The sequence below is a fragment of the Aulonocara sp. 'chitande type north' Nkhata Bay genome, linkage group LG18, assembly GCF_057382095.1.
Source record: "Aulonocara sp. 'chitande type north' Nkhata Bay isolate Kocher_YH1m ecotype deep benthic linkage group LG18, A_spYH_male_GT1.1, whole genome shotgun sequence".
Taxonomy (NCBI): Eukaryota; Metazoa; Chordata; class Actinopteri; order Cichliformes; family Cichlidae; genus Aulonocara; species Aulonocara sp. 'chitande type north' Nkhata Bay.
This window is the reverse complement of record NC_141361.1, coordinates 34,266,786-34,291,276: the sequence shown is the minus strand read 5'-3', so window position 1 is coordinate 34,291,276 and position 24,491 is coordinate 34,266,786. Positions and strand designations below refer to the sequence as shown.

General features: G+C 40.6%; 1 protein-coding gene across 1 annotated transcript; it reads right to left on the bottom strand.

Annotated features, from left to right (window-relative positions):
- Positions 1–1,848: 1,848 nt before the first annotated feature.
- LOC147309054 (ryanodine receptor 2-like) lies at positions 1,849–15,827 on the bottom strand. The gene is made up of 6 exons (XM_086273302.1): positions 15,822–15,827; positions 14,360–14,516; positions 11,867–11,931; positions 11,583–11,683; positions 10,875–10,985; positions 1,849–1,990 (listed from the first exon to the last, which is right to left on the bottom strand). The coding sequence occupies exons 1-6, from the start codon at positions 15,825–15,827 to the stop codon at positions 1,849–1,851; spliced, it is 582 nt and encodes a 193-aa protein (XP_086129428.1).
- Positions 15,828–24,491: the final 8,664 nt, after the last annotated feature.

Here is a 24,491-nt window from a genome sequence, read left to right as displayed (position 1 = left end):
GACACCAAACACGCAAGATCTGTGTCCAAAATAAAATTTAGCTGTAAATAACAATCTGACTTCCAACACTTTCCCCTATTTGCTTACTAAGTAACTTTTAGCTAGAAACTCGAGGCAGAGATATATTTCCCCCCAGAGAGGCCTGGAAGCTGAAGGAAGCACATAAAAATACCTACAAGACACAACAGCAATTCAAAGCAGTTAACGTGGTCTACAATAAAGCTACCAGATCAAACTACTAGATTAATTACAACACTACTCAAGTTCAACTGTGCAATTTTTACCCTTTATACACTTACCAGTTACACCTAGTCACAGTTCCCCATACCACCCTCTGAAAAAGTCATGTGTTCAGTAAGGGCAGAAACCCTAGACACAAATACAATGGTGAAGCTCCACCACAGAGTTTATGCTACCAAGTCTTAGTCATTTAGTACAATTTAGTCTCAACCCTAGGGTTCAGACAGCTACTTCTGGTGAGTATTTATGCACCAATTCTACCTCCACCAAAAAGCAACTAGAAACCAGCAATTTTCTAGAAACCAGGGAGAAAGAGAAAACATGGTTGGTCTTCTATAGAGATCAACCACTTAAGCGTACTAAAATGGATGCATGGCTCTTGTAGCTATACTAAGAACACGTTAAACCCTAAATTCATGGGTCTAACAGCAGAGCAAAATACTAACTCTGCTTTCCTCTAACATCAACCACAGAATAACTAAATAATGTAACAAATCCTAACAAATGCTATCTTGTGTGGAAGTTCCTAAGATATTAGTCACAATGCTAAGTATCATAACTACTCAAGAAGCAGTTACACTAAGTTATCCAGTAACACTGACTCAATTTCAATCTCCCCATTGAGTCTAAAGATCTTTGATCAGATCACATTTCTATATTTCATTAGTAGGGAAGGGTTCCATCTTTATAAAGCGGCAATAATGCTGTGTGGATTGAGACTGAACAGTGGTTTCATATGAACCAAGTGAAGTTTACTTCAGAAGATTTATTCATTAACAAATGTGCTACAAGGGACCATTTGGATCTTCACTAAGCTACCATTATCCAAAGTTAAAAATTTATACAAAGACATAAATTGAAATCTATTTTTTTGCACATTATCTACAAGTTTTTAAATTCAAAACAAAGTAAAACATATAAACTACTGGTCATAAATTTTAGAACACTCCATTTTTCCAGTTTTTTTTTTATTGAAAATTAAACAGTTTAATGTCTCATTGCACTCTGAAATGAAAACATAGCTTATTTGTGGTGCGTCCAGTGCTTCCCTCCCCATCCCCAACTGCCTCCCGCCTCCTCCTCCATCACACCACCACACATGCAGCGCCCAGTGTCCACCTCTCAATTTTCAATAAATGTAGACATTAAGGGTTCTCAGGGAGGGGCCATGCTGACACCAGCTGCTTTCTGGCAGAGAGTACCATGCCCCTCCCATGGTTTAAATGCACTGGGGCGATCGTGGCTCAAGAGTTGGGAGTTCGCCTTGTAATCGGAAGGTTGCCGGTTCGAGTCCCGGCTTGGACAGTCTCGGTCGTTGTGTCCTTGGGCAGGACACTTCACCCGTTGCCTACTAGTTGTGGTCAGAGGGCCCGGTGGCGCCAGTGTCCGGCAGCCTCGCCTCTGGGCAGCTGTGGCTAGGAGCTAGCCTTCACCAGTGTGTGAATGTGTGTGTGGATGGGTGGATGACTGGTTGTGTAAAGCGCTTTGGGGTCCTTAGGAACTAGTAAATATACAAATACAGGCCATTTACCATTTAGATCAGCACGCAGCAACATCACATATGAGTCTGTGGTATGAAGGGGGCGGGGGGCCAGGAGGAGGAGTTGTCTATTTGGTTGGGGTCTGAGATGCTGGACCTCCCTGCTGCTGCAGGACCAGAGACGGTCTGCTTGTCTCCATCCCACGGCAAAGGGAAACATCTCCTGGGCCTATGGCCGGATTGCCCCTCTGGGGGTGATGGTATCTGGACCTGGGAGTATAGAGTATGTTTGGGGAGTGTGTGTACAGTGTTCACTTCTGTCTCCATGTTGGGCAAATGTCGAGTATTTATATGTGTGCATGAGGCTGGGAATTCATGTTTGTGTCTGTGTGTGTCTGTTTGTCTATATTTATGTGTCAGGTTGGGTCGTAAATTTCACCTCTCTGGCAACATCTCAGGCCTATTCCCACATAACACTCGGCCGGGCCGCTTCCGGGGGGTGAGGTGCCCTCGGACCTCGGGCTTCTGGGCCCGGGGCTTGGTCTGCTCTGGCATGGCTGGCTGCCGGCAGAGCCTGCGGGCATTTCACCGCAGCCCCCTGTGGCTTCCCCCTGGTTCGATCCTTGGATTCCCCAGTCTGCATGCCAAATATCCTTGGGCAAGATACTAACCCCCAATGACCAAGTTAGTATCTAGTATCAAGCCTCCGAAGCATTCATCGGAGTGTGAATGTGTGCGCATGTTGGTTAGATTGTACTCGAGTTTAGAAGTGCTTGCATGAGTGAGTGTGAATGGGGTGAATGAGACATATTGTAAACTGCACTTTGAGTACTCAGGGAGAGTAGAAAAGCGCTTTATAAGAATCAGTCCATTTACAATTTACATAAAGGCAGAGTAATGTGAGTTTCATGCAAAAACTGTGTCCATTCTTGGATATATACTCGAGAGTGGGCAGTTGAAGACTGACCCACAAAAGGTAAGAGCAGTGGTGGAGTAGCCCACCTCAACTTCTCACAAGCACTTGCAAAGGTTTTTGGGATTTGCAAATTTCAAGAATTACAGCCAAGATCTGTGGTAAATGGTTAATGGACTGGTTCTTGTATAGTGCTTTTCTACTCTATCTAAGCCACAGGTGTCGAACTCCAGGCCTCGAGGGCCGCTGTCCTGCTTGTTTGCCAACTAACCTGCCCTGTTAGCTTCTTCTTAGCAAAGCACACCTGATCCAGGTAATCAGCAGCAGGTGGGCAGGGATGTCACAAAAACAAGCAGGATACTGGCCTTTGAGGGCTGGAGTTTGACACCCCTGATCTAAGCACTCAAAGCACTTTACACAACATGCATCAATTATCCATTCACACCCATTTGCACAAGCATTTTTTTCTAAGTGCTTTGTATCTAACATTCACATGCATTCATACTCCAATGAATGCATCGGAGAGCATCCATCTATCAAGCATCTGCTGACAATCAGCCAGGAATCAGCCAGGCATCCACCATGGCCCTTTAAAGGGCCAGGCAACCATGAAGTGGCTACATCTATATACTACATACTATCGCCTCCACAGCCTCCATTATTATGGCTTTTGTGTTGCCTACAACATCATTCCTGCACCAAAAAAAAAGTCTTAGAGACTACAAACCTGTCACTCTGACCTCTGTCATTATGACTATATTTGGTGCTATTTTATCTAAAACCTATCCTTGCAGTTTGCCTACAGAGCCCGGTAGCACTTTCTATTACAGCTCTGGAATAAAGTAGGCTAACAAGAGGGAAACAAGAGGGAAATAATGTGGCCATTTATGAGTTATTACTATGCAATTACCAAAATAATAACAATGTAAAAACAAGTAATATCATGGTAGCTCTGTAATAAAGTGGTAATAGTAACAACGATAGGGTAACAAGAAGGAAACAAGAACTTAATAATGTGGTAAGTTATTATCACTCAATTATCTGTGGTATTTTCTGTGTAATAAGCACAAAACAGAGCTGCAAAACGCAAAACTGTCTGCTTCTAATAGCATATTAAGAAACTATTAAAGAAAACCTAAAAAGTTTGTGATTATTTCCTAGACCAGGGGTCGGCAACCTGCGGCTCTTTAGTCCTTACAGTGCAGCTCCACGTGGTTTGGGAAAATAAATTAGAAGTGTTTAGCTGAAGTGTATTTTATTTATATTAGTTCTTTTTTAACTTGTAGTTCTAAATTGGAAGATTATTGTGATATTGAAATCTAAAAATAAAATTATATTCTATTATTTTTTCATCGCTCAAAATAAGTGTCACACTCGTGGAACCCGGTATACCCGCCGAAACGGCGTGCATTTATCGAGACTTTCAACCCCACGTAGGCCAATTATGGACCTTCGGGTCCACATTATGTCAGCAGCTGTTCTCCATTGTGAACTATGTTAAAACAAACAGTGCTCACGCCTCACAGACGACAGCTTACAGTCCTGCGTAAACTGACTTCGTACAGCCCCGATTCGCAGACGCTGTGCGCAGAGGTTCAGGAGCAGAAGTCCCGTTGTAAACATATCACGGCAGACCCGACGATGTTTGCATGAACACGCTTTTCAGCATCTCTTTAATGACCACTTTTCACACACAGTTGCTGACACATACAGCCGGCTGTAGCTTTTCAGCTCACAGCCCGACACATACCACCAGACGTTAAGGCGGCGAGGCGTGATTGCAGGTGCCGCTCAGGTGCGTCCGCCTCCCCTGCAGCGGCGCTGCAGACCACGCCCCGCCACACGCATTAACCAGGTAAAATGCATATTTAAGCAGAATTTTGCAAATATATATTTTTCATTTTTTAGCAGCATAGAGCTTTTTTTCCCAGTTATTTTTTAAAAGTCAGGTCAAGGCTCCAAAAGCCCAAAGGCGATATGAGGGGGGCGGCTCACAACAGTTTTTGTTCATTACATAAATAAAATGTAATTTTCTCTGTAGAACTTCATGGATGTCATAAGCAACATACCTTAGTTGTTCACACAAAGCAGAAAGGTAAAAAACAATATATACAGTGTTATCTTCATTTTAGATGTCACAAAGTATTTGCAGCTCCCACTGTTTTCTTTTGCGTGGAAACAAATGGCTCTTTGGGTGTTAGAGGTTGCTGACCCCTGTCCTAGACACACCTGTGGTAGGTTCTGTGTAATAAGCATGAATAGAAACTGCTTACAAAGTGCTCGCTGCCAGTAGGTGGCAGATTGCTGCCTAGTGGGAGTCTTCACTTTCAATTTTATCCCTGGATAACGATAAAGAAGAAGTAGGGTGCCAACTGCTAACTTTAGCCACCATTTGCCTCCTTTTTGGCTTGCCTTGAATCCATGCTTGCATAAACCAGTGGATTATAACAATGCATTTAGAATCAAACCCATATTTTAGCTACTGCTGTAGGATGGCAAGGTAAGTAAAACCTTTTTTCATTCCTTTAGTAATATTTAGGACCATGCAAGTGGGCGGCTGGGTGCTACTTGCTGCAGGAGAGGCTGGATCTTTGGATAGTACATAGTTTCTCCATTTCTGCTCATAAAAGTAGAGGAGGAGCAGGATTGGCAGACTGGTTGCCCTGGTGTTGCAATTGACCACTGCGGTAAAGAGAGAGCTGAGCCAGAAAGCACTTTACCCACACCTTTGGGCAAGCTCTGTAGCTAGTGCTCTGAAGAATAGTGTTGCAGATACAAGCAATCAAAATAAGTTTCCTCTCTAAGGTGGCTGGGATCCATTTAAGAAAGGAATGATGAAGACCTCAAACATCTAAAGGGAGCTTAGAGCAGAGTTGCTGCTAGTTCACATTGAAGGAAGCTGGCTGAAGTGGTTCAGGCATCTGATGAGGAGGTCATCCCTGTGCCTCTCCTCAGAGTGTTTTTTTTTTTTTCAGGACACTCCCAGGAGGAGGCCAGAAGATCAGCTTAGGCTGCCACTAAAACTCATCTTTGGATAAGGAAATGGATGGATGTAAGTGCCTACAGCCTGTATATATTATGTAACAAGTTACCACAGAAAAGAAATTATCTTTAGAAATAAATTTAACAAATTCAGCTGAATTAAGAGCATTCTACAATTAACAAGTTAATAAATAAAATTTTATTTTCAAAATCATGCAAATCTATCATTGCTTATAGATAAATTTCCTCTTTACACATTCGTCTCTCAGAAGTAGCAATAGCCTACTCATAATTACTACATGAAGTAGACTTTGTGGCAAACTAAACATTCCCCCTTCATGATACATATGGAAAATATTTATTTTTACATGAGCAAAATGCCACTTGGTAATGGCGTGGTTCAGTCTGAAAAGGGATTGGAATAAATAAAAATGAGGCATCGCATCAGCATGGTATAGTGAACACAATTCAAGACACTTACACTGGTTGATTGCAGTTGTGACATCCACTGTGTTATCAGTGTTAAAGTCATCAGTTATCAGTTACACATGCACCAGCACTCACTTAAAGGTGAAACCAGTAAACATGGCTCTTTAGTGGCCTCTAGTGCCAGCCTAAACACAACAGCATTAACAACAAACATGTTCCTACCAATGCGTCTCCATCAGCAAAGTCTAGAGTTTCATTTATAGGCTTCCTGACATTGTCTTCTCTGACAAACTGCATCATACTTTAAGCTGCCTGATTTATTATCAAACACTTTGCATCAAACAGCAGCTTAAATCTGTTAAACAGTTTATACAAGTTGAACTGATATTCCTTTCAACTTTCTCACACTCTACTACTGACAGTTTTGGGTTTTAGAGATAAAAGGGTGACAGATAACAAAATCTATAGGCCAGTGAAATATTACGCTACTTGTTGCACCTTTAAGATCGAGTGATACAAATATAACAAAACCTCAGTTTACTTCTTTATTATCTGAAAATAAAAGATAACTGAATAAATATAAAACTTAAATTACTTCTGAGACAAAGTTAAGTAAGCTTTAATTTGTTCTACCTCTTTCTTTGAGATATACAATGGTAAAAGTGATTCGTCTCTTAAACTCACTTAAGGTCTTTTGCTTGACCTCAGAACCAACTTAAGCAAACCTTTACAAACAGAGATGGTTAAATGACAGAAAAGCAGGGCCTACTGTCTTATTTTTCAAATACAATTGTGGTAAAATGTCTTAATGAGTTACAACTCATCCCACAACACCTAAATGATTTATCTTAAATAACTAAGAGAATCTGAATGGATACATTATGGGCAGCAGAGATTTAGTGTATTTATTATACCTACTCAATATTCCCCATTAGCATGCAAATATTTTTTTTAGACTTTTTTTGAGAGGGAGGTGTGTTTACAATAAAAGTAATTATTATATAAGAACATCACAAAAATGCATATCATGAACTACTGAACCTTATTTGACAAGAAAGTTGTGAAATGTGTTCCATGGAATGTTAATTGTTGCTAGTTAAGTGAGATGTAACTATTACAATTTCTAAGAAACTGAAAATAGTAGCCCACAGACTGTAACACATGGCTGCTGATTTCTAACCAAAGCCACGACAAGTGTTGATCTTTAAACTTGGTTGTATAGCAGTATCAGAAATTATACAATAAAAAAAATATATTTATTCTGCATCACTCATATAGCTGAACAGAACCTGCAGCATACACTCAACCTGTTGTCTTATTAGGTCCACCGAGCAACATCTGTTGTATTCTGATGAGTAAGCTGGTGTCAATTTAAACATATTTTGTATATTTCCCCAAATGTGTTTTTATAAAGACAGATTAAATACGAAAAATTTCATTAACCTTTTAACATCCACCAACTTACTTACAGCCCACTTAAAGGTGAGGTTAGGTTACATTTTAGCTACATGCTAAACATAACATTACTGTTCTCAAGACATTACCTTAGGTCTCATACATGCATCTTACCTTCAGAATTTCTGTTATTAGACTTCAGCTGAATATATTAAATAGGTGAAAATTCCAATTGAATTTACAACCTGGTAAATATGAACTTAATGCTAACCGTACCCCTAATCTTAACTCTAAATAGGCTGTGATGGTTGTTCAGCGTTTCAACTGAACCCTTCAAGATGATGGTAACTAATGGAATTAGAAGTTCTGTAAAACAGAAAAAAAGGATTTACTGAAGGAATGTTGTACAAAACGAAATGTGGTTAAAATGTAACCTAGCCCTAAGTTTATCTACTGTACCCTGGTTTGAGGCTAGTTACAGTCTGGTCAACCTAAGAACCCCTGAGCCATAACATCTGTGATATCCAAAGTCCTTCTCTTCTTCTACTTCTATAGAATATTATTCTGTGGTACTCTTAGCTTCATATGTTCTCCTCAGTTTGTATGCGGTATTATTATGAAGCTACTTTTCTTGTCTAGCTTTCATAGATCCTCCCCAGCTAGATAAGGCACTGCAACCTCCCGTCCCCCCTTTCTGTCTCCTCATGCTTTGTTGTGCTATTCTAGTACTGCAGGAAACCCATCTGATTGCTCCATTCTGGCTGATTATTCCTCTTAGCTAACAAGCATGCAGCTATATCTGCAGCCATAAACTTCTAGAACAAATAAATGTGGTAAGCCATGAGCATATAATTAAGGGTCCCTTCACACACAGTGCTGGCATGGTACAGTGTGTGGACACAGCATGATCAACAGTGAACTTACAGTCCGGTCCAGTGCCCAATGACAGAATGTTTTTGTTTTTTCAATTTTGCCTCTTACAACCCCACAGTGGATTTTTAATCACATGACCAAACTGTCGTTTACCTTTAATTCCAGGAGTTTAACAAAATACTGCTTTATTTATTTAGATATTACAACAATTTTTATACTTAGGTCCATAAATCCATCAGTAATTTCGGTCAGTAACTGCCTGAAGTCTAGAACCCAACAGACATCGCCAAATGTTTCTTCCCTTGAGATCCACCATCAGAGATGGGCAGTAACGCGTTATTGGGTCTCCTTCAGCGTATGAAAAAGGCAAGCCTTCATCATTCACCACTCCTTACACGTTGTTGTTTAAACTTTGGATTCCTGGACTGGAAACTGCTGAAACTGCCCTGTTGTAGCACTCCATTCCCAGTGACGATACGCTACATGGACTTCGGGCCATTTTGAAAGTAAAAGTTGTCTGTGAATGTCCACAGTGTAATCTCAGGGTTCACAGAGCAAGTGGTCAAAACAGGACTTCTAGAACGTGATCCAGAAATAGCACCCATGATGATTATCATCAGTATATATCCAACAAAATGATCTTGAATGGGAGACTGGCCAGTTTTTAGCTTTTAACAAAACTCATTACTACAAAAACATTTATGAATAACTTCTATAAAGTATTCTGCTTTAATCACAATTAAGATAAAAACTGATAACAAGTTTGTTTTGAGGCCCTTGTTCAGGAATTAGTTAAACATTACAGGAAATGTTATCCTTTGTATGTGATCGAACATACAAATATGACCAGAGGTGATTTTCCATGTTCCATACTGAGGCTTTAACAATGTTAGCAGTAGAGCTGGGCGATAGAACGATAACGATATGTATCGCGATATAACTTTTTCTCGATAGAAAAATTAAACTATCGCGATAGACCTTGCCGCTCTTGTCCTCTTAAAAAAAAAAGAAAAAAAAAGAAAAAAGAACAGCCAATCCAAATTAAGTAGCGCAGAGCCGAACCAATCACAGCTGCAGCGTCACGTCACGTGACTTGTTACGTACAGCACAAGTGCCAAGCCGCACATGTGTATTTGTTTGGGAAGCAGCCAGCCACCGTACCGCCCGGGTAATGGAGGAAATGAGTGTGCCGACTAGAAAAATCAACCGAGCGTGACCGAAGGTTACCGAAGAGAAAACAGATGATGGTTCCAACGCCGGAGAGATTGTCGAACGGAAGAGCCACAGAAGTTCCGTAGTGTGAAGGTATTTCGGCTATTTCAAGTCTGACAAAAAACAGAGTAGCGTGCACTGTAAATTGTGCCGAAAGCAAGTCTGGAAATACAATAAACTGGTGCATGCGCTACTTCCACACGTACCCGGGTATTTTTGAAAACGCAGATTTTTCTATGCGTTTGCACCTTTCGTCCACACGTAAACGGCGTTTTTGGTCACTGAAAACGAAGATTTTTGAAAACATCGTTTTTGCATTTACGTGTGGACTAGAAAAACGGAGAAAACGCAGCGTCAAAGGTGTGCGCATTTTTTGACGTCACACTGTGCGCCACGTTATTGTTTCAGTGAAATGAATTTCTACAATACTGTTACTGTTAATTCTACTCTCTGCAGTGTTTAAATGCTTACATATACACACAGTTACTGTCCCTCCACACATACGACTCGGTTCTGCTTCTATGCCCCAGCTTTGTTTACTTTTTCCCACCGAGGCTTCTAGACTTCTGATTGGCCAACATTTCTGCACGGTTAGGAATCTAGCGCCACCTGCTGCTTTGGCATGTTCATAGCAGCGTTTTCCTTCATTTCTGCCTTTATGTGTGGACGGGATTATTTTTTAACACGAAAACGGAAAATCTCCGTTTTCAAAAATACCCGTGTACGTGTGGACGTAGCCTCAGTCTCTGACTGGAAGCGCTGATTCGTCATTCGGCTTTTGTCAGACTAAAGTAACTGTTACAACTGTTTGAAAAGCTCAGCTATACAACAAGGAGAGATTGAGAATTTCCTTTTAGTTCTCAGTTTATTTGATATTGACAAAAGTTAGTCAGTTTTGTCTGTTCTTCTGTAAAACAAACTAAGATTTATTTTTAGAATTAATATTTTGTTTCTAAGTGGAATTGACAATTTAGTCTGTTTCGTTTGTTCTATTTTGAAACTTAAACGCTTTAGCGGCTGCCTTTTGTGTAGTTTGCAATATTTGCCTTTATTTATCTGAAAAAGTCTCATGTTCCTTAAGTACATCTACCCTGTTGAACTTATTATGGGAAATAAATATTTAAATAATAACAAGCTGCTGATTATTTCACATTTTACTTGTGAGCAACGGCACATTTAAATCTTACAAATATAGTTATTTGGCTTATATCGTGATAGATATCGTTATCGCCTGAAATGAAAAAACCATATCGTGATATGAAAAAATCTTATATCGCCCAGCTCTAGTTAGCAGCCATTAATAAACTGTTAGAAACACTTAGAGAGAGTTTGAAGCTAAACTGTACTGACCATGTAACAGGATGACAGTCTTGTATATTTACTGGCAGAGAGATTGGAAAGGTGCTTACCTGGCCTGTGTGCTCTGTTTCGTCTTTGTTGATGAGATACATCAGAAAGAATCTGAAGCACACAAACACACACACACACACACAGACACAGACACACACACACACACACACACACACACACACACACACACACAGTTGTTAGAAAACACAAACAGTATTATCATTGCATATATTAGTCACACAGCATCAGTGCCAGATGTTACAGTGGCACTTGCTGGCTGGGTAACAAGGCAAAGACAAGAACGTAACGTGGTCATTTCTAAGTTATTACGACTCAATTACCAAAGTAACAAGCACTTAATATCCAAGTAGTATCATGGTAGCAACTGTGGTTACAGTTGAGTAATACCACACTGAAATGTATGTAACTGGATAATAAGTGTCCAAACACTGGGGATAATAATGTGGAAACACACTTCAGTGTAACACAAATGCTGTGGTACAAAACAAGCCAGGACAAATATCATAGATATCATCGCCCACCTGAGATTGGGGACCAAGCCCCAAGTACACCAAGATTGGGTACCTATCTTTCATTAACTGACCTGAAAGACTGTGTACTATGTAGGTGTGATGATCTATGATGATGTAGGTGTTAAAAGGTACAATAACACACACAGAAATACAGACACTCTCCAGACGTACTTACAGGTAGTTGGCTAAGTTGTGCTCCTGTAGAGTGTGCGTTTCAAAGCCGTGTGGCACGGTGTCAAAGTAGTCATTACCTATTCCACAGATAAAACATTTGGTCTGCAAGAGAAACACGTGATAGTTAGGTGGTTGTCATTTATTGTAACCTATTGGCAATCTTCATCTATGCCTCTGTTGGAGGTACAGCTATACAAAACAAAAGAACCACAAAATCTATATTTTTACATGTTCATATGCCTGAATTTAAAAAAAACTGCATTGAACTGTTGTGTGTGTTTTCACCTCCATGTCTTCTTTCACTTGTTCCTGCTGATCCCTCAGCTCTCCAAAAGCATCAATGATTAACCCTAGGATTTCAGAGAGGGTGGAGCTTAAACATGCTGGTCCACATTATTACACTGAATACAACAATAGATATGAAAACCACAGGCTATCTACTATATCTACTATAATACTTCTAAAGGAGTCTTTTTTGCTATTCAGTTACATTCTCTATATTACGTCCAAAGTGTGTATGTCCCTATAGGGAAGGATATAAATACTAAAGACAAAGCCTACACAGATGCAAAATCCTGAATGTTCCAGGACCCATCATATTTTAAAAGCCTCATAATATCATATTAATCCAACTGAGCACTGTAGTGTCAGAATGTAAGCCAACGCTTGGTTTGTTTCCAAAAGTAGAATGGGAGGTAGAGCCCTCAGCTCTAACCAACTCTTCTCCAATGAAACCAGCTTCCAGTCTGGGTTCCTGAGACAGACACCCTACTTTTACGATTAGGCCCCAAACTTTTGTTTTTGACAAGCTTAGTTATCATCATTGTCAATATGTGTGGCAGAGGGAAATAATTATTTGGTCTCTACTCAGTTTCTACTACCACTAACGTTTCTCACTGGAAAAGAAATGAACAGTCTCTAATTTTTATGGTAGTTACATTTTAATGGAGAGAGAAAGAATATCAACCTAAAATCTAAAATTTCATTGAAGTTATGGATTGGTTTGCATATCACTGAGTGAAACAGATGTTTAATCCCCAACCAAAATATGACTTTGCACTTGGTGAAGAAACCCTTGTTGGCACACGCAGTGGTAAGGCATTTCTTTTAGGTGATCACCAGGTTTGCACATCTTACGAGTGATTTTGGCCCATCCCTCTTTACAGAAATTCTTCAGATTACTTGGCTCCTTCTTGGGAATTCAAAGCCTCCACAGATTTCTGTAGTCTATTGATACTAGATAATGGAAAAGGGGTGGGATTAAATAAGCATATGCTTCTTCCTGCTCCTTTTTGAACATGAACGTTATTTGGAGTTGTGGTTGCTCGTTTTCCTTTTGTTTTGCTTTGTTCATTTGTCTCTTTTAATTCTATTTTGTTGTACTTTTTCAACATGTTCAAAATAAAGATTCAATCAATCAATCAATTTTCTATTGGACTGAGCTCTGCAGACTGGCTCGGCCACTCCATGGAAGGCAGCACAACTAATGTGCTGCTTCTTCTTCCGCCACTGGTTCGTTGCCTTGGTGGTATATTTTAGTTCACTTTCATGCAAGAAGACCCATCTAAACCCATCTTAGGTGTTCTGATTGAGAGTTTACAGTACAGTACACCCTCTTCTGTGGAACCAGCTTCCAGTTTGGATTCAGGAGACAGACACTATCTCTACTTTTAAGATTAGGCTTCAAACTTTCCTGTTTGATAAAGCATATAGTTAGTGCTGGACCAGGTGACCCTGAATCCTCCCTTAGTTACCGTGTTGCACTGTTTCTTCTTTAGTGACCTTTTTCTCTCACTTTGTGTTTGTACACCGCTCTGCATTTAATTATTAGTTACTTTTAATCTCTGGCTCTCTTTCAAAGCACATCTTTGTCCTGCCTTCCTTCCCCCAGCCCAATCGTGGCAGATGGCCGCCCTCCCTGAGCCTGGTTCTGCTGGAGGTGTCCTTCTGTTAAAAGGGAGTTTTTCCTTCCCAGAGTGGTTCCTCGTAGGAGGGTCATATGATTGTTGGGGTTTGCGCTTGTTTTTTTGTATTATTGTAGATAAAAGGCACACTGTGGAAGATAGGCAGAGTTTAATAATAAGTAATGTTTACGTTTTTTTATGGGAAGAGGAGGATTTTAAATTCAGTTCTGAACTTAACAGGGAGCCAATGAAGAGACGTTAGTATGGGAGAAATATGATATTTCTAGTCCCTGTCAGTGCTCTTGCTGCAGCATTGTGGATTAACTGAAGGCTTTTCAGGGAGTTTTTAGGACATCCTGACAATAATGAATAGTCCAGCCTAGAAGTAATAAATGCACGAAATAGTTTTTCAGCGTCACTCTGTGACAGAATATTTCTAGTTTTAGAGATGTTGTGCAAAGAAAGCAGTCCTATATTTTGTTTAGTATGCACATATCCTTTCCCCAGAGTTCGTATCTGGTTAGGCACTATGTTTCATTGAAGTTTTTAAGGCCAAGTACAATAAGCTCAGTTTTATCTGAATTTACAAGCAGGAAACTGTTTAAGGTGGTGTTCAAGTGTACTCCACTTTGGAGAGACGTCGCGATTATTTAGTCTAGTCAATTTGAAATAAACAGAACAACCAAAATATTGGAAACCAAACAGAACCAGAAATGATTGCTCTCAAAATAATTATACATTTGAATCACCACTTCCTGTGGTGTTTACTCTACTTTACAATATTAGAATGTATTCATTTGGCTAATAGTTGCCTAATTAACTGCTTGTGTTTCCATTAAACTGTTTGTGTGCATGTATGTGTAGGATGCCTCACCCTGGATGATAGCCAGGAGGATTACAATGACAAAGAAGAAGAAAGTGATGTCAAAGATGATCCGGTAGATTTCGTACTCATCACCAGCTGGATCCTCGATCTGGTCACCAATTCCTCCACCTGCTCGCACTCCCACATACATGTGGAACATGTAACACTGAGGAACAGAGAGAGATACACAGGAAGGGGGGTACAGGGGTAACAGAGGTCAAATCTTTTGCATTGGGTTTTTAATGGGCAGAACCATGACTGTCACAAACAGCTTGAACACACTAATGTTTCTGAAACATCAGAAGACATGACATCTGTAAGTCTCTTTGCAGTAAAACAGGCATGATTCTAGTCACTGTAGAGGTCCAGTAACATTTTGAAAAATCATTGTTAGTGAATGCAGTTCACAGTGCCCTCAACTCTGCAGGTTACAAAGAAGCCATATGTGAATATGATCTAGAAACGCTGCTGTCTACCTTCTGCGGACCAAAGCTCATTAAACCAGGGACCGAGGGAAAGTATAAAGCATGTTCTGTGGTTGGACAAATAAATATTTTAAATTCTTTTTGGATGATGCATCCTCCAGACTACAGAGGAAACCAAATCAATGCTGAAAGGTGTGTTCAGTTTTTAGGAGAGCATATGCTTCCATCCAGATTTCTTCATGAAGGCGTTGCAAAACAATGCGAAACCACAAAAAAAGTTTTCTTCTATCTTAGCAGAGCAGAGCTATTAATGCATCAGTAACAACACAGCGCAATGTTTGTGTTAAAAGCACCGCAGCACATTCGCAGACAGAACCTGCCCGGTGCTGTGCATATGGCTTATGTAGCGAGTCATAAATAAACAGCTGTAGCAGCACAGATCACAGGTTTTACAGTTTTACTAATGTTTATATACAGTGGTTCCATGTTGGATGGTTAAGTTGGGCTGATTAAGGCTGTTGGTTGATGCAATGTTCAGAGCTGGAAATCTGACTTGAGGGGACACTGAAAAATTCAGGAAATTCCGACTTCTGCTTTCACATGGAACGCACCATCTGACCATTTTTTGCTACTATAAGCCTTATTGTAAGGAAGGAGACCAATCTTGCTAGGGCAGTGCCATTCATTAGTGCATCTCACCATCCTACTAAGCGGCTGTCACCTTCTTGAACTACAGACAGGCCGAGCTGCAACACTTAGCCCCTAATAGGAGACAAAAGAGCTCTATGGAATGCAATGGGTGGCTGACTATAGGGGATTAGTGTGTGTTTGTGTGTCCTGAAATTTCCGGGTGACAGAAGGCTTCCTTCTACCCTCAGAAAATACCATAGAGCCCTTATATAGTATTTCTTTCAGATGGCTTAGCAGCAGAAAACATTCTCATCTAAGCTGAGTCTGTTTGTACTTGGCATGTCTCTCATCACTGACAAGATGGTCTAATGTTTGGCTTTGCGATACACTTATCTTTCACCCCGACTCACACTGACCTGCATTAATGACACAGGTGCTTATGTATAGGTAATGGCTTACACTTCCAACATTTAAATTCATCATAATTGTTCCATTTCTGTTTCATGGCCACATCTTTGGTTAGACTTTACTATGTCACAAAGTTGTCTCTTTTAAACTGGCTAAACAATGGAAGCTTGTGCTGCATAGGTAAGGTAGGTAGGCACCGCTATCATGAAACTGGTATATCAGCTGATTCTGATACTCCAAATGCCCTTATCCAGCTCACCAATTTTGGATAGACTTCCTGGAGCCAAATAAGGTAACCCCCAAAGACAGTCTTAAATTGAGCTTAAATCACAGTAAAGGCTCAGGTTAGTAACATATAATTATTTATATTACTTGCACTGTTGCTATTCCCAAAAACGTAATAGATGCCTGAAAAAGAAGCGGACAAAATAAGTAATCTTCTTACTGCCTGAGGGTAACACTGCCGAGACTAAAACTACTGACTCAAAGCTCTCTGTCCATAAATGGAAGTGTGTGCTCTTTACAGACAGCAAAAAATGAAGTTTTAGTGAGACAAACTTGATGGGAGCAACTTCCCACAGCCAAGAAAGTGAACTGCAGCAGTGCATACCAGACATCCCAGTATTAGCTTTGGGTACAAAAAAGTATTTGAGTCATCCTGAGAAGCCTCACAGGTGTTTTTTCATTTATGAATAATGGCTCTCACCCATCATTCAGTGGAATCCCAAAAAGCCTTAGACATGGCTTTGTAACCTTCTATGATAGACGACAGATTGACAGATGATACTAGATGACAGACAGACTGATAGAGGTCAGTTACTTTGTTTCTCATCTCTTTTTGAGTTTCTTTATATTCTGGCTCATCAAACTGAAGGGCCCATACAAACAGGACCCCCTCAAACTGACTTTTAGTTTTAGTCACCTTGTTTTCCAGCAAATTAACTGTTCTGTCACTAGTTATAAACTAGGAAATTAGCATAAACTAATGTAAGTGCATCCAACCTAATGACATCCTGCTCTGAACAGGCACAGGATGGTGCTAAACATGTTCTAAAACCTTTCAATTTAAACAATTTTTTATTAAATCCAGTTTCACAGACAGTGTTAAATCTAGGACCGATTCTGAGAGCAGGGCTCCATGGTGTAAGTTAGTATTTATATATGTAATGTTTCCATTTTAAGGCCGACTCTATAGCCCTGTTCTTTCATTTTAGATAACTTAAAGAACAGGGCTATAGACAACCATGAACAATTACTCTCTGGATGTTAGGGACCAAATCAGCCGCTGTAAACTGGCAGGACTTTAATGCCACCACAGCAGATTGCATCACAGTTTTGCAGCTGGGTGCGGTGATGGATAGGATGTTACGTCACTTCATCCCTCACGACAACAACACATCTGAGATGCACACTGACATTTCAGAGAGTAAGCTGAATGTTTATTCTTTAACCTGTTGCATTACAAGGCTTGAAAATTCTGTTTTCTGTGTTATCTGTCTTTATCTGTATCGCTAATGCACACGCAGACTTATATAAACACCAACGTGATAAACTCGAACCGCTCTTTTGTATCTCTGAACAGATTGCAAGTGTTTCCTGTTGGGTTGTTACTGTCAGAACCATGAAGACCGCCTCACCCTAGAGGAAGTTCAGAATCATCCCTGGCTCAAATGACTTATTGATGCCAAGCAAAACAGGTTTACAGAGCAGAAGCTCTAACAGAGAAGTATTTGGTCACATTCAAAAGCTATGGCACATTGCTGTCCATGTTCTTCATTTCTATCTTTTTTACAAGGCCCGCCCCTCTGGAAGCACAAGAGCAAGTGGGCCATGAGATCACAGTGGAACTTCCATTCAGTCTTTAGTCTTGCTCCCATTGTATTTTCCAACATGGAAAATACCCCACCCACCCCCAGCAATCCGTGGAAAGGGGATCTCTCTCTGAATTGCCTTTCCCGAGGTTTCTTCTCAAGTTTTTGAGGAGTTCGTCTTCTTAGAGAGCTTGTGCTGCGTTAAAAACTGTTGCTACTATCAACCTGAGTTATGAATACAGTTGTGGTCTAATGCTTTGTCAGTGGTACAAAGTTTGCGTTTGCGCACTTTGCCACTTCAGCCTGTATTTAGAGCCACAACTGTATACACAACAGACCGAACATGCTCAGCTTTGCCAAAGCTCGCAGGAATTGGAGTTTAATTTGATCAATTAATTATTTCTGAATCAACTTAACAAAACATGGGCAAATGTAAAGAAATTTATCAATCAGGGAATTAGTAGCAACATTAATTGGACAATCTAAATTTGTTGGTTAATTATTAAATGAATCTGGATAACTCATCCTGCATCTCCTGTGTGTTTATGTCATTGATATTGATTTATTAATGATCATTTGTTTGTACTAATGCGTCACAATTTCCTTGAAAGTTAAAGGGTCTGGATTTCTTCTCTTAGGTGCCTCAGTGGGATCATCCTGTCCTGTCATACTAAGAAATGTGAGTTTTTCATTGCTTCACCTGCACAAAATACCTAGGCACAAAAAATGGTCCAGCTCTCTCACGCTGTCCTGTTGTATAAGGCGCACAACATTCACCGCGATGAGAGGATAACTTTTGTCACTGCTCCTGTCCTTGATCCTCTGAGCCACTTAAACACCAAACTACTTGTGCGCTGTGTGGGCTTTTCTAATGGTCGTGCTAAGGAGTCCTTTCCCTCCCATCAGTTGCAGAATGCACTCAGAGTTGTACAACACTGGTGTAAATGTCAAGATGATGCAACTTTGAACATATTTAGGTCAAAAGACTTTTGACTAAAGTAAGAAGAAAAGTGAATCTAACAAATAATATGAATTGGTGTTAAATAGTTACTAGTTACTAGACAGTAACTAGCCCAGGGGATGCTAATCAACTGCCAAGGAATATTAGTGACTAACTTATTGATGCTAGTTAATAGCTTAGGTATTCTATGTGGTAACCTGGCAAGTAATCACTTGCCTTAAAAGTCTCGCCAGTCCTCTAGGGACACTTGTTGGTGGTATTTATTTGTTCATGTTACAGGCCTTGCTGTAGTGGGCGTGACCACAGATTACAATCCTGTAAAACAGGAGACATAATGAACAGAGGAAATCTGTTCTTGTTCAGTTTCCCTTACAGGTGAGGTGACTCTGGGTTGCTCTGACATATAATATGTGTATTTGTTTTCTGGGCTCTCTCTGGATTCCTCTGCGGCTGATATGTTGCTCTCAGATTCACTGTTTGATGCTGAGCTTGTGGTGATACTCTAAGACAGTACTGTACTCTGGCTGTTTCAGAGTTTTCACAGTCACTGCTTTCAGGCGTCTCCATCCAGTCACGTCTCCCAACACGATGACTTCTTTTCTTTTGGTTCCCTCTACGTGGAAGTGGTCCCCCAGTGGTCAACAGGTAGGTCTTGCACGAGGTGTAGGAGATTTCTATGAAGTAAACACATTACGTCTCTGAACACATTTTGTAAATGGGACTGTCACTAACTTGTTGTTTGACGACATACACAGTTTGCTCCCAGTAAGGTCTCAATTTTCCAGGTCCTCCCCTCTCACTCATGTTACAGACTAGGACACTGTCTCACCAGGTTGGAGAGTGACTGTGTTCTGTGTGTGATGATCATAGTTCTTCTTACCCCTTGCACTAGAGTGCTGGCTGTTCTCAGCTGCAGTACGATAAGCCTCTTCCATCCACAAAGCCCACTTTTTTGCATAGCTCTGAGGTGTTTCAGTCCCATCTCTGGCTAACAGGCCAAAAATTAAGTCTACTAGGAGATGGGGGTGTCGACCAAACATGAGGTAGTGGGATGAAAAGCCTGTTGCCTCATGCCTGGTGCAGTTGTATGCATGTACTATCTGAGGCAGATGCTCTTTCCAGCTGCTCTTTGCCTGCAGATGCTCTTAAGAGTGGCTTCTCCTTAAGCACTAGGAAACGATATTGTGCTGGCAGCACAAGCTGCCTTCGCTGAGCCGCTGTACGATGTTGCAGCGGATTTTCCATATGAAGCTTTCCCCACTCGTGCATAAGCTTTCTCACAGGGCCACTGGCTCTCCTTCTGCCATCATTCGTTATTACTGATTTTGTTTCTTTCAGTTTGATAAGTACTGATAGAGGGATCCTTCCTTTGGGATTTTACCAGGTCACTGTGACAGGCTGCAATGGTGTCATGTTCACAAGGCAGCGACATATGCAGCATCTTGTCTCTTTGCAGACTCACAACCCTCCCATGTAGCCTGAATGGCCTCTCTCGTCAGCTCTTCAGTACACTTTGTGAAGTAGGTGTCAATGTCAAGTGGAAACCGAGAGAATGAGTCTCGGTTCACCTTCCCCAGCATGACATTTGACATCAAACCTGAAATCTGCCAGCTCACCTACCCAGCGGTGACCTACTGCATTCGCCTTTGCAGTACTCATCACTTATGTGAGGGGATTATTGTCTGTATAGACCAGTGGTCGCATGTGGCTCTTTCATCCTTATACTGCAGCTCCGCGTAGCTTGGGACAATAAATGATAAGTATTTAATTGAAGTGTATTTTACTTTTTTAAATTGTAGTTCTAAACTGGAAGATTATTGTGATCTTGAAATATTAAAATAAAGTTATATTGAAGTTATATATCAAAATATGCGTCACATAACGTGGAAGCCGGTGTACCTGCCAAAACGCCGTGCATTTATCAAGACTTTCAACCCCGGGTAGGCCAAGTATGGAGAAATGTAAGAAAAGAAAAATATCTGAAGAAAATAGAACATTTAATGATGCCTGGGCAGATTCATTTGCATTTACGTCTGACAAGAGTGGCCTACCAGTATGCCTAATTTGTGGAGAGAGACTGGCTAACAATAAAAGGTCAAATGTCAAAATTCAATTCAATTCAATTTTATTTATATAGCGCCAAATCACAACATAAGTCGCCTCAAGGCGCTTCATAGATACAGAGAAAAACCAACAATCATATGACCCCCTATGAGCAAGCACTTTGGCGACAGTGGGAAGGAAAAACTCCCTTTTAACAGGAAGAAACCTCCGGCAGAACCAGGCTCAGGGAGGGGCGGGGCCATCTGCTGCGACCGGTTGGGGTGAGAGAAGGAAGACAGGATAAAGACATGCTGTGGAAGAGAGACAGAGGTTAATAACAGATATGATTCAATGCAGAGAGGTCTGTTAATACATAGTGAGTGAGAAAGGTGACTGGAAAGGAAAAACTCAGTGCATCATGGGAATCCCCGGCAGCCTACGTCTATTGCAGCATAACTAAGGGAGGATTCAGGGTCACCTGGTCCAGCCCTAACTATATGCTTTAGCAAAAAGCAAAGTTTGAAGCCTAATCTTAAAAGTAGAGATAGTGTCTGTCTCCTGAATCCAAACTGGAAGCTGCAAGTTTTGTGGCCGCTCAGGAAATAGTCAGGCGTGGGAAGTCGTTCACGGACAGAGAATATATGAAGAAATCATTTATTAAGATTTCAGAACATCTCTTCGCTGATAGCACTAAAATGCCAGACACGGGGGGAGGACATCTGTGAGACTGTGATGATTGTTTAAGAGTCAAAGAAATAAAAACAAGCCACCTAGTGTCAGTGGCTACTGATGGGGCACCAAGTATGACTGGAGGGCACAGGGGCTTTGTGGCTCGACTTTTCTGAGCTGGAACAGCCAGAGTGGCGAAAGAGCTGCACTTTGTGGACATTACAGCGAACCTGAAGAAGCTGAATACAACTCTTCAGGGGAGAGGAGGCACAGTGTTACACATGCTGGAGGAGGTGTTAGCGTTTGAGTGCAAACTGACAGTTTTAACCAGAGATTCACAGAGAGGCACACTGTTTCACTTCCCCTCTTTAAGGGAGTTCAAACAAGCTTACAAGGTAATCAATTCAGAGCATTTGCAGTCTGCAATTACCACAATTATTTGGGAAATAATTCCACGAATTCAGAGAGGAAAAACCCACATTATCCTTCCCCGTCACTCCCCTGAACATCGATCCATCCCTGTTAAATGTGACTGGATTTTCAGGTGTAAGTCAACCTGATCTGGAGCTGGAGCTGGCTGACATAGCTGATAAAGATATGAGGGTGTCCGAATTCAAACGCTTGACAGAGGATCTTGAAGATGTTGCCCATCAGAAGGCCACTCTTGTTCAGAATCACAAATGGAGTGATACGGAGAACCTTCCAAGACTGGACAAACTCGTGTTGGAAATATGGAATGCCATCCCCGACACATAAACATGAAGAAATATGCATTTGGAGTCCTGTCGATCTTCAAATCCACACACGTATGTGAGCAGCTATTCTCCACCATGAACTATGTTACAAACAAACACAGCTCACGCCTCACAGACGACAGCTTACAGTCCTGCGTAAATGAAAGTGACTTTGCAACGCCCCGATTTGCAGACGCAGGTTCAGGAGCAGAAGTCCCATTAACCAGGTCAAATAAATAATGATGCAGATATTTTGCAAATATGTATTTTTCATTGTTTAGTGACATATTTGCTGTTTTCCAATTTATTTTTAAAATTCAGGTCAAGGCTCCGCTACATGCTCTACAAGTCCAAAGGCAATATAAGGATGACGGCTCACCGCATTTTTTGTTTGCTACATGGATAATTAAGTTCAGCTTTTTCCTTCATTTGAAGGAGACCTTCAACTCGGACTGTTTCCTTTTTGTTATAATTTTTTCAAGAAGTTCAAAATGTGTTCATTACTTCAATAAAACATAATTTTCTCTGTAGCACTTCATGGATTTTATAAGCAACACACTATAGTTGCTTATACAAAGGATAAAGGTAAAAAACTATATATACAGTGTTATCTTCATTTTACATGTCAAAAAGTATTTGTGGCTCCCAGTGTTTTCTTTTCCGTTCAAACTGGGTCCAAATGGCTCTTTGGGTGTTAAAGGTTGCTGACCCCTGGCCTAGAGTATTATAATTACAGACACTACACACCACAAAATCAACCTATTTAATTGTTGAATAAATTATGTTTATTCATGTATTCATTTAAATGTGTATTTGTGTTCTGTAAGCAGCAAATAAAGTTACAATTATAAATCATCTTCAGTGTTGGGGTTGGACTCAGGACGAGGGCTTCAATCATTTCTGTTTAGGTTAATGCTGACACCTGGTGGATACTTAATAATAATGGTGAGTAGATGCATTTGAACATGAAGGTAATGTAGGAACTCAGTCAGGTCTGAGCCATCGGTGAATTTATTATTATTTATTTATTGCATAGGCTCAGATTAAACCCACATGCAGTTCACGTAGAAATTAGTGTTCAGTTATGCTTGAATCAGTGGACTTTGAGGAGTTTTTATTACAAAAAAAGTCCAAATACTTTTACTGAACAGTGTTTGGCTTGCCTCTACTCCCAGAGCTGAACACAGAAGCATATGAGTACGTTCTGTTGTTACACTGACATGTTTAGAGGTTCGCAGCAGTCTGTGTTTAATTGTATGTGTGTTTCTAAAAGGGACACGGATCAATTATCTGCTGTTCGTCACCACTTTCAAAGATATTTGTTTGAAAGGCCCAGTGTGTGCCTTTCAAACAAAGATGAACCTTAGCAGAGAAAGACGCAAAAAGTGTTTGCAGATAATCTACAAAGCACAAAGTGAAAGCAGGTTGACTACATACCGCAGCGCCGATGAAAAGTTTAAGATTCTACTAGAAATAGAGGCTCAAGATATGAACTTGCTGATGGACTGTGTGCTTCATACCCATCTGATTTAGATCAGAAGTTAGCTGATGAAATGACCCAAATTGTCCAATGCTACAAATTTTGTTGAAACATAACCTGCAACCATCTTTTCCAAATGTGTTTGTAGCCTTGGTATATGTTTTGACTCTGCCTGTAATAAACTGCGAAGGAGAAGACTGATTTCACCCATGACAAGATTTAGAAACAAACTGAGAATTGTGGCCATCAGAGTGTGAGCTTGTTAGGAACTTTATCTATTTATTTATTTATTTTTGCCTGTCCCGTTTGGCTCTTTTGCCATCAGAATTATTGTCTAAAGGCGAAGAAAGATGCCCAACGAATTTACTTTACCAAATGGACCATCCCAGCCTTGCCGTAATGGTCTATTTGATTCACCTTTTATTGTTTATTTTATTTTATTTTATTATAACCTGCTAAATACGGGACAGATTTGGCTGGGGAAAAAGAAAGAGGGAAAGAAAAACAGCGGGGAAGAGGGACGGGGATAAAGGGCAAAAAACAAAAACCAACAAAATAAGCAAACAAAAAATACATCTATCAATCACCTGTTGAGAAAGAAAAAAGAGAAAACAAGCAGAAGAAAAAAAAGAGCAACATAATAAACAACATCATGATGATCTATAGGAATATGACAGTAAATACTAAATATTAAACATTATTGTGCAGCACATAAGATCAACAGAACACAGTGTGCTTTGAGGTAGGAGCCAAAAATGTTGTAGTTTGTGGGTGTGAGCACCCGTGTGTACACCTGTGAGCATGGACGCGCTTGTATTTAAAAGGTTCCTTCATGTAATGATCTGCTAGAGGGTGTGGGGGGGCCACAGCCCCGTCCTCCAGGACATGAAGCAGGTATGGAGGAGATCAAAACTCCAGACATCCAGAGGCCCCCAGAACACAAGAGACCAAGGAAGACCAACAGAGGGGCAGCCGCGCCA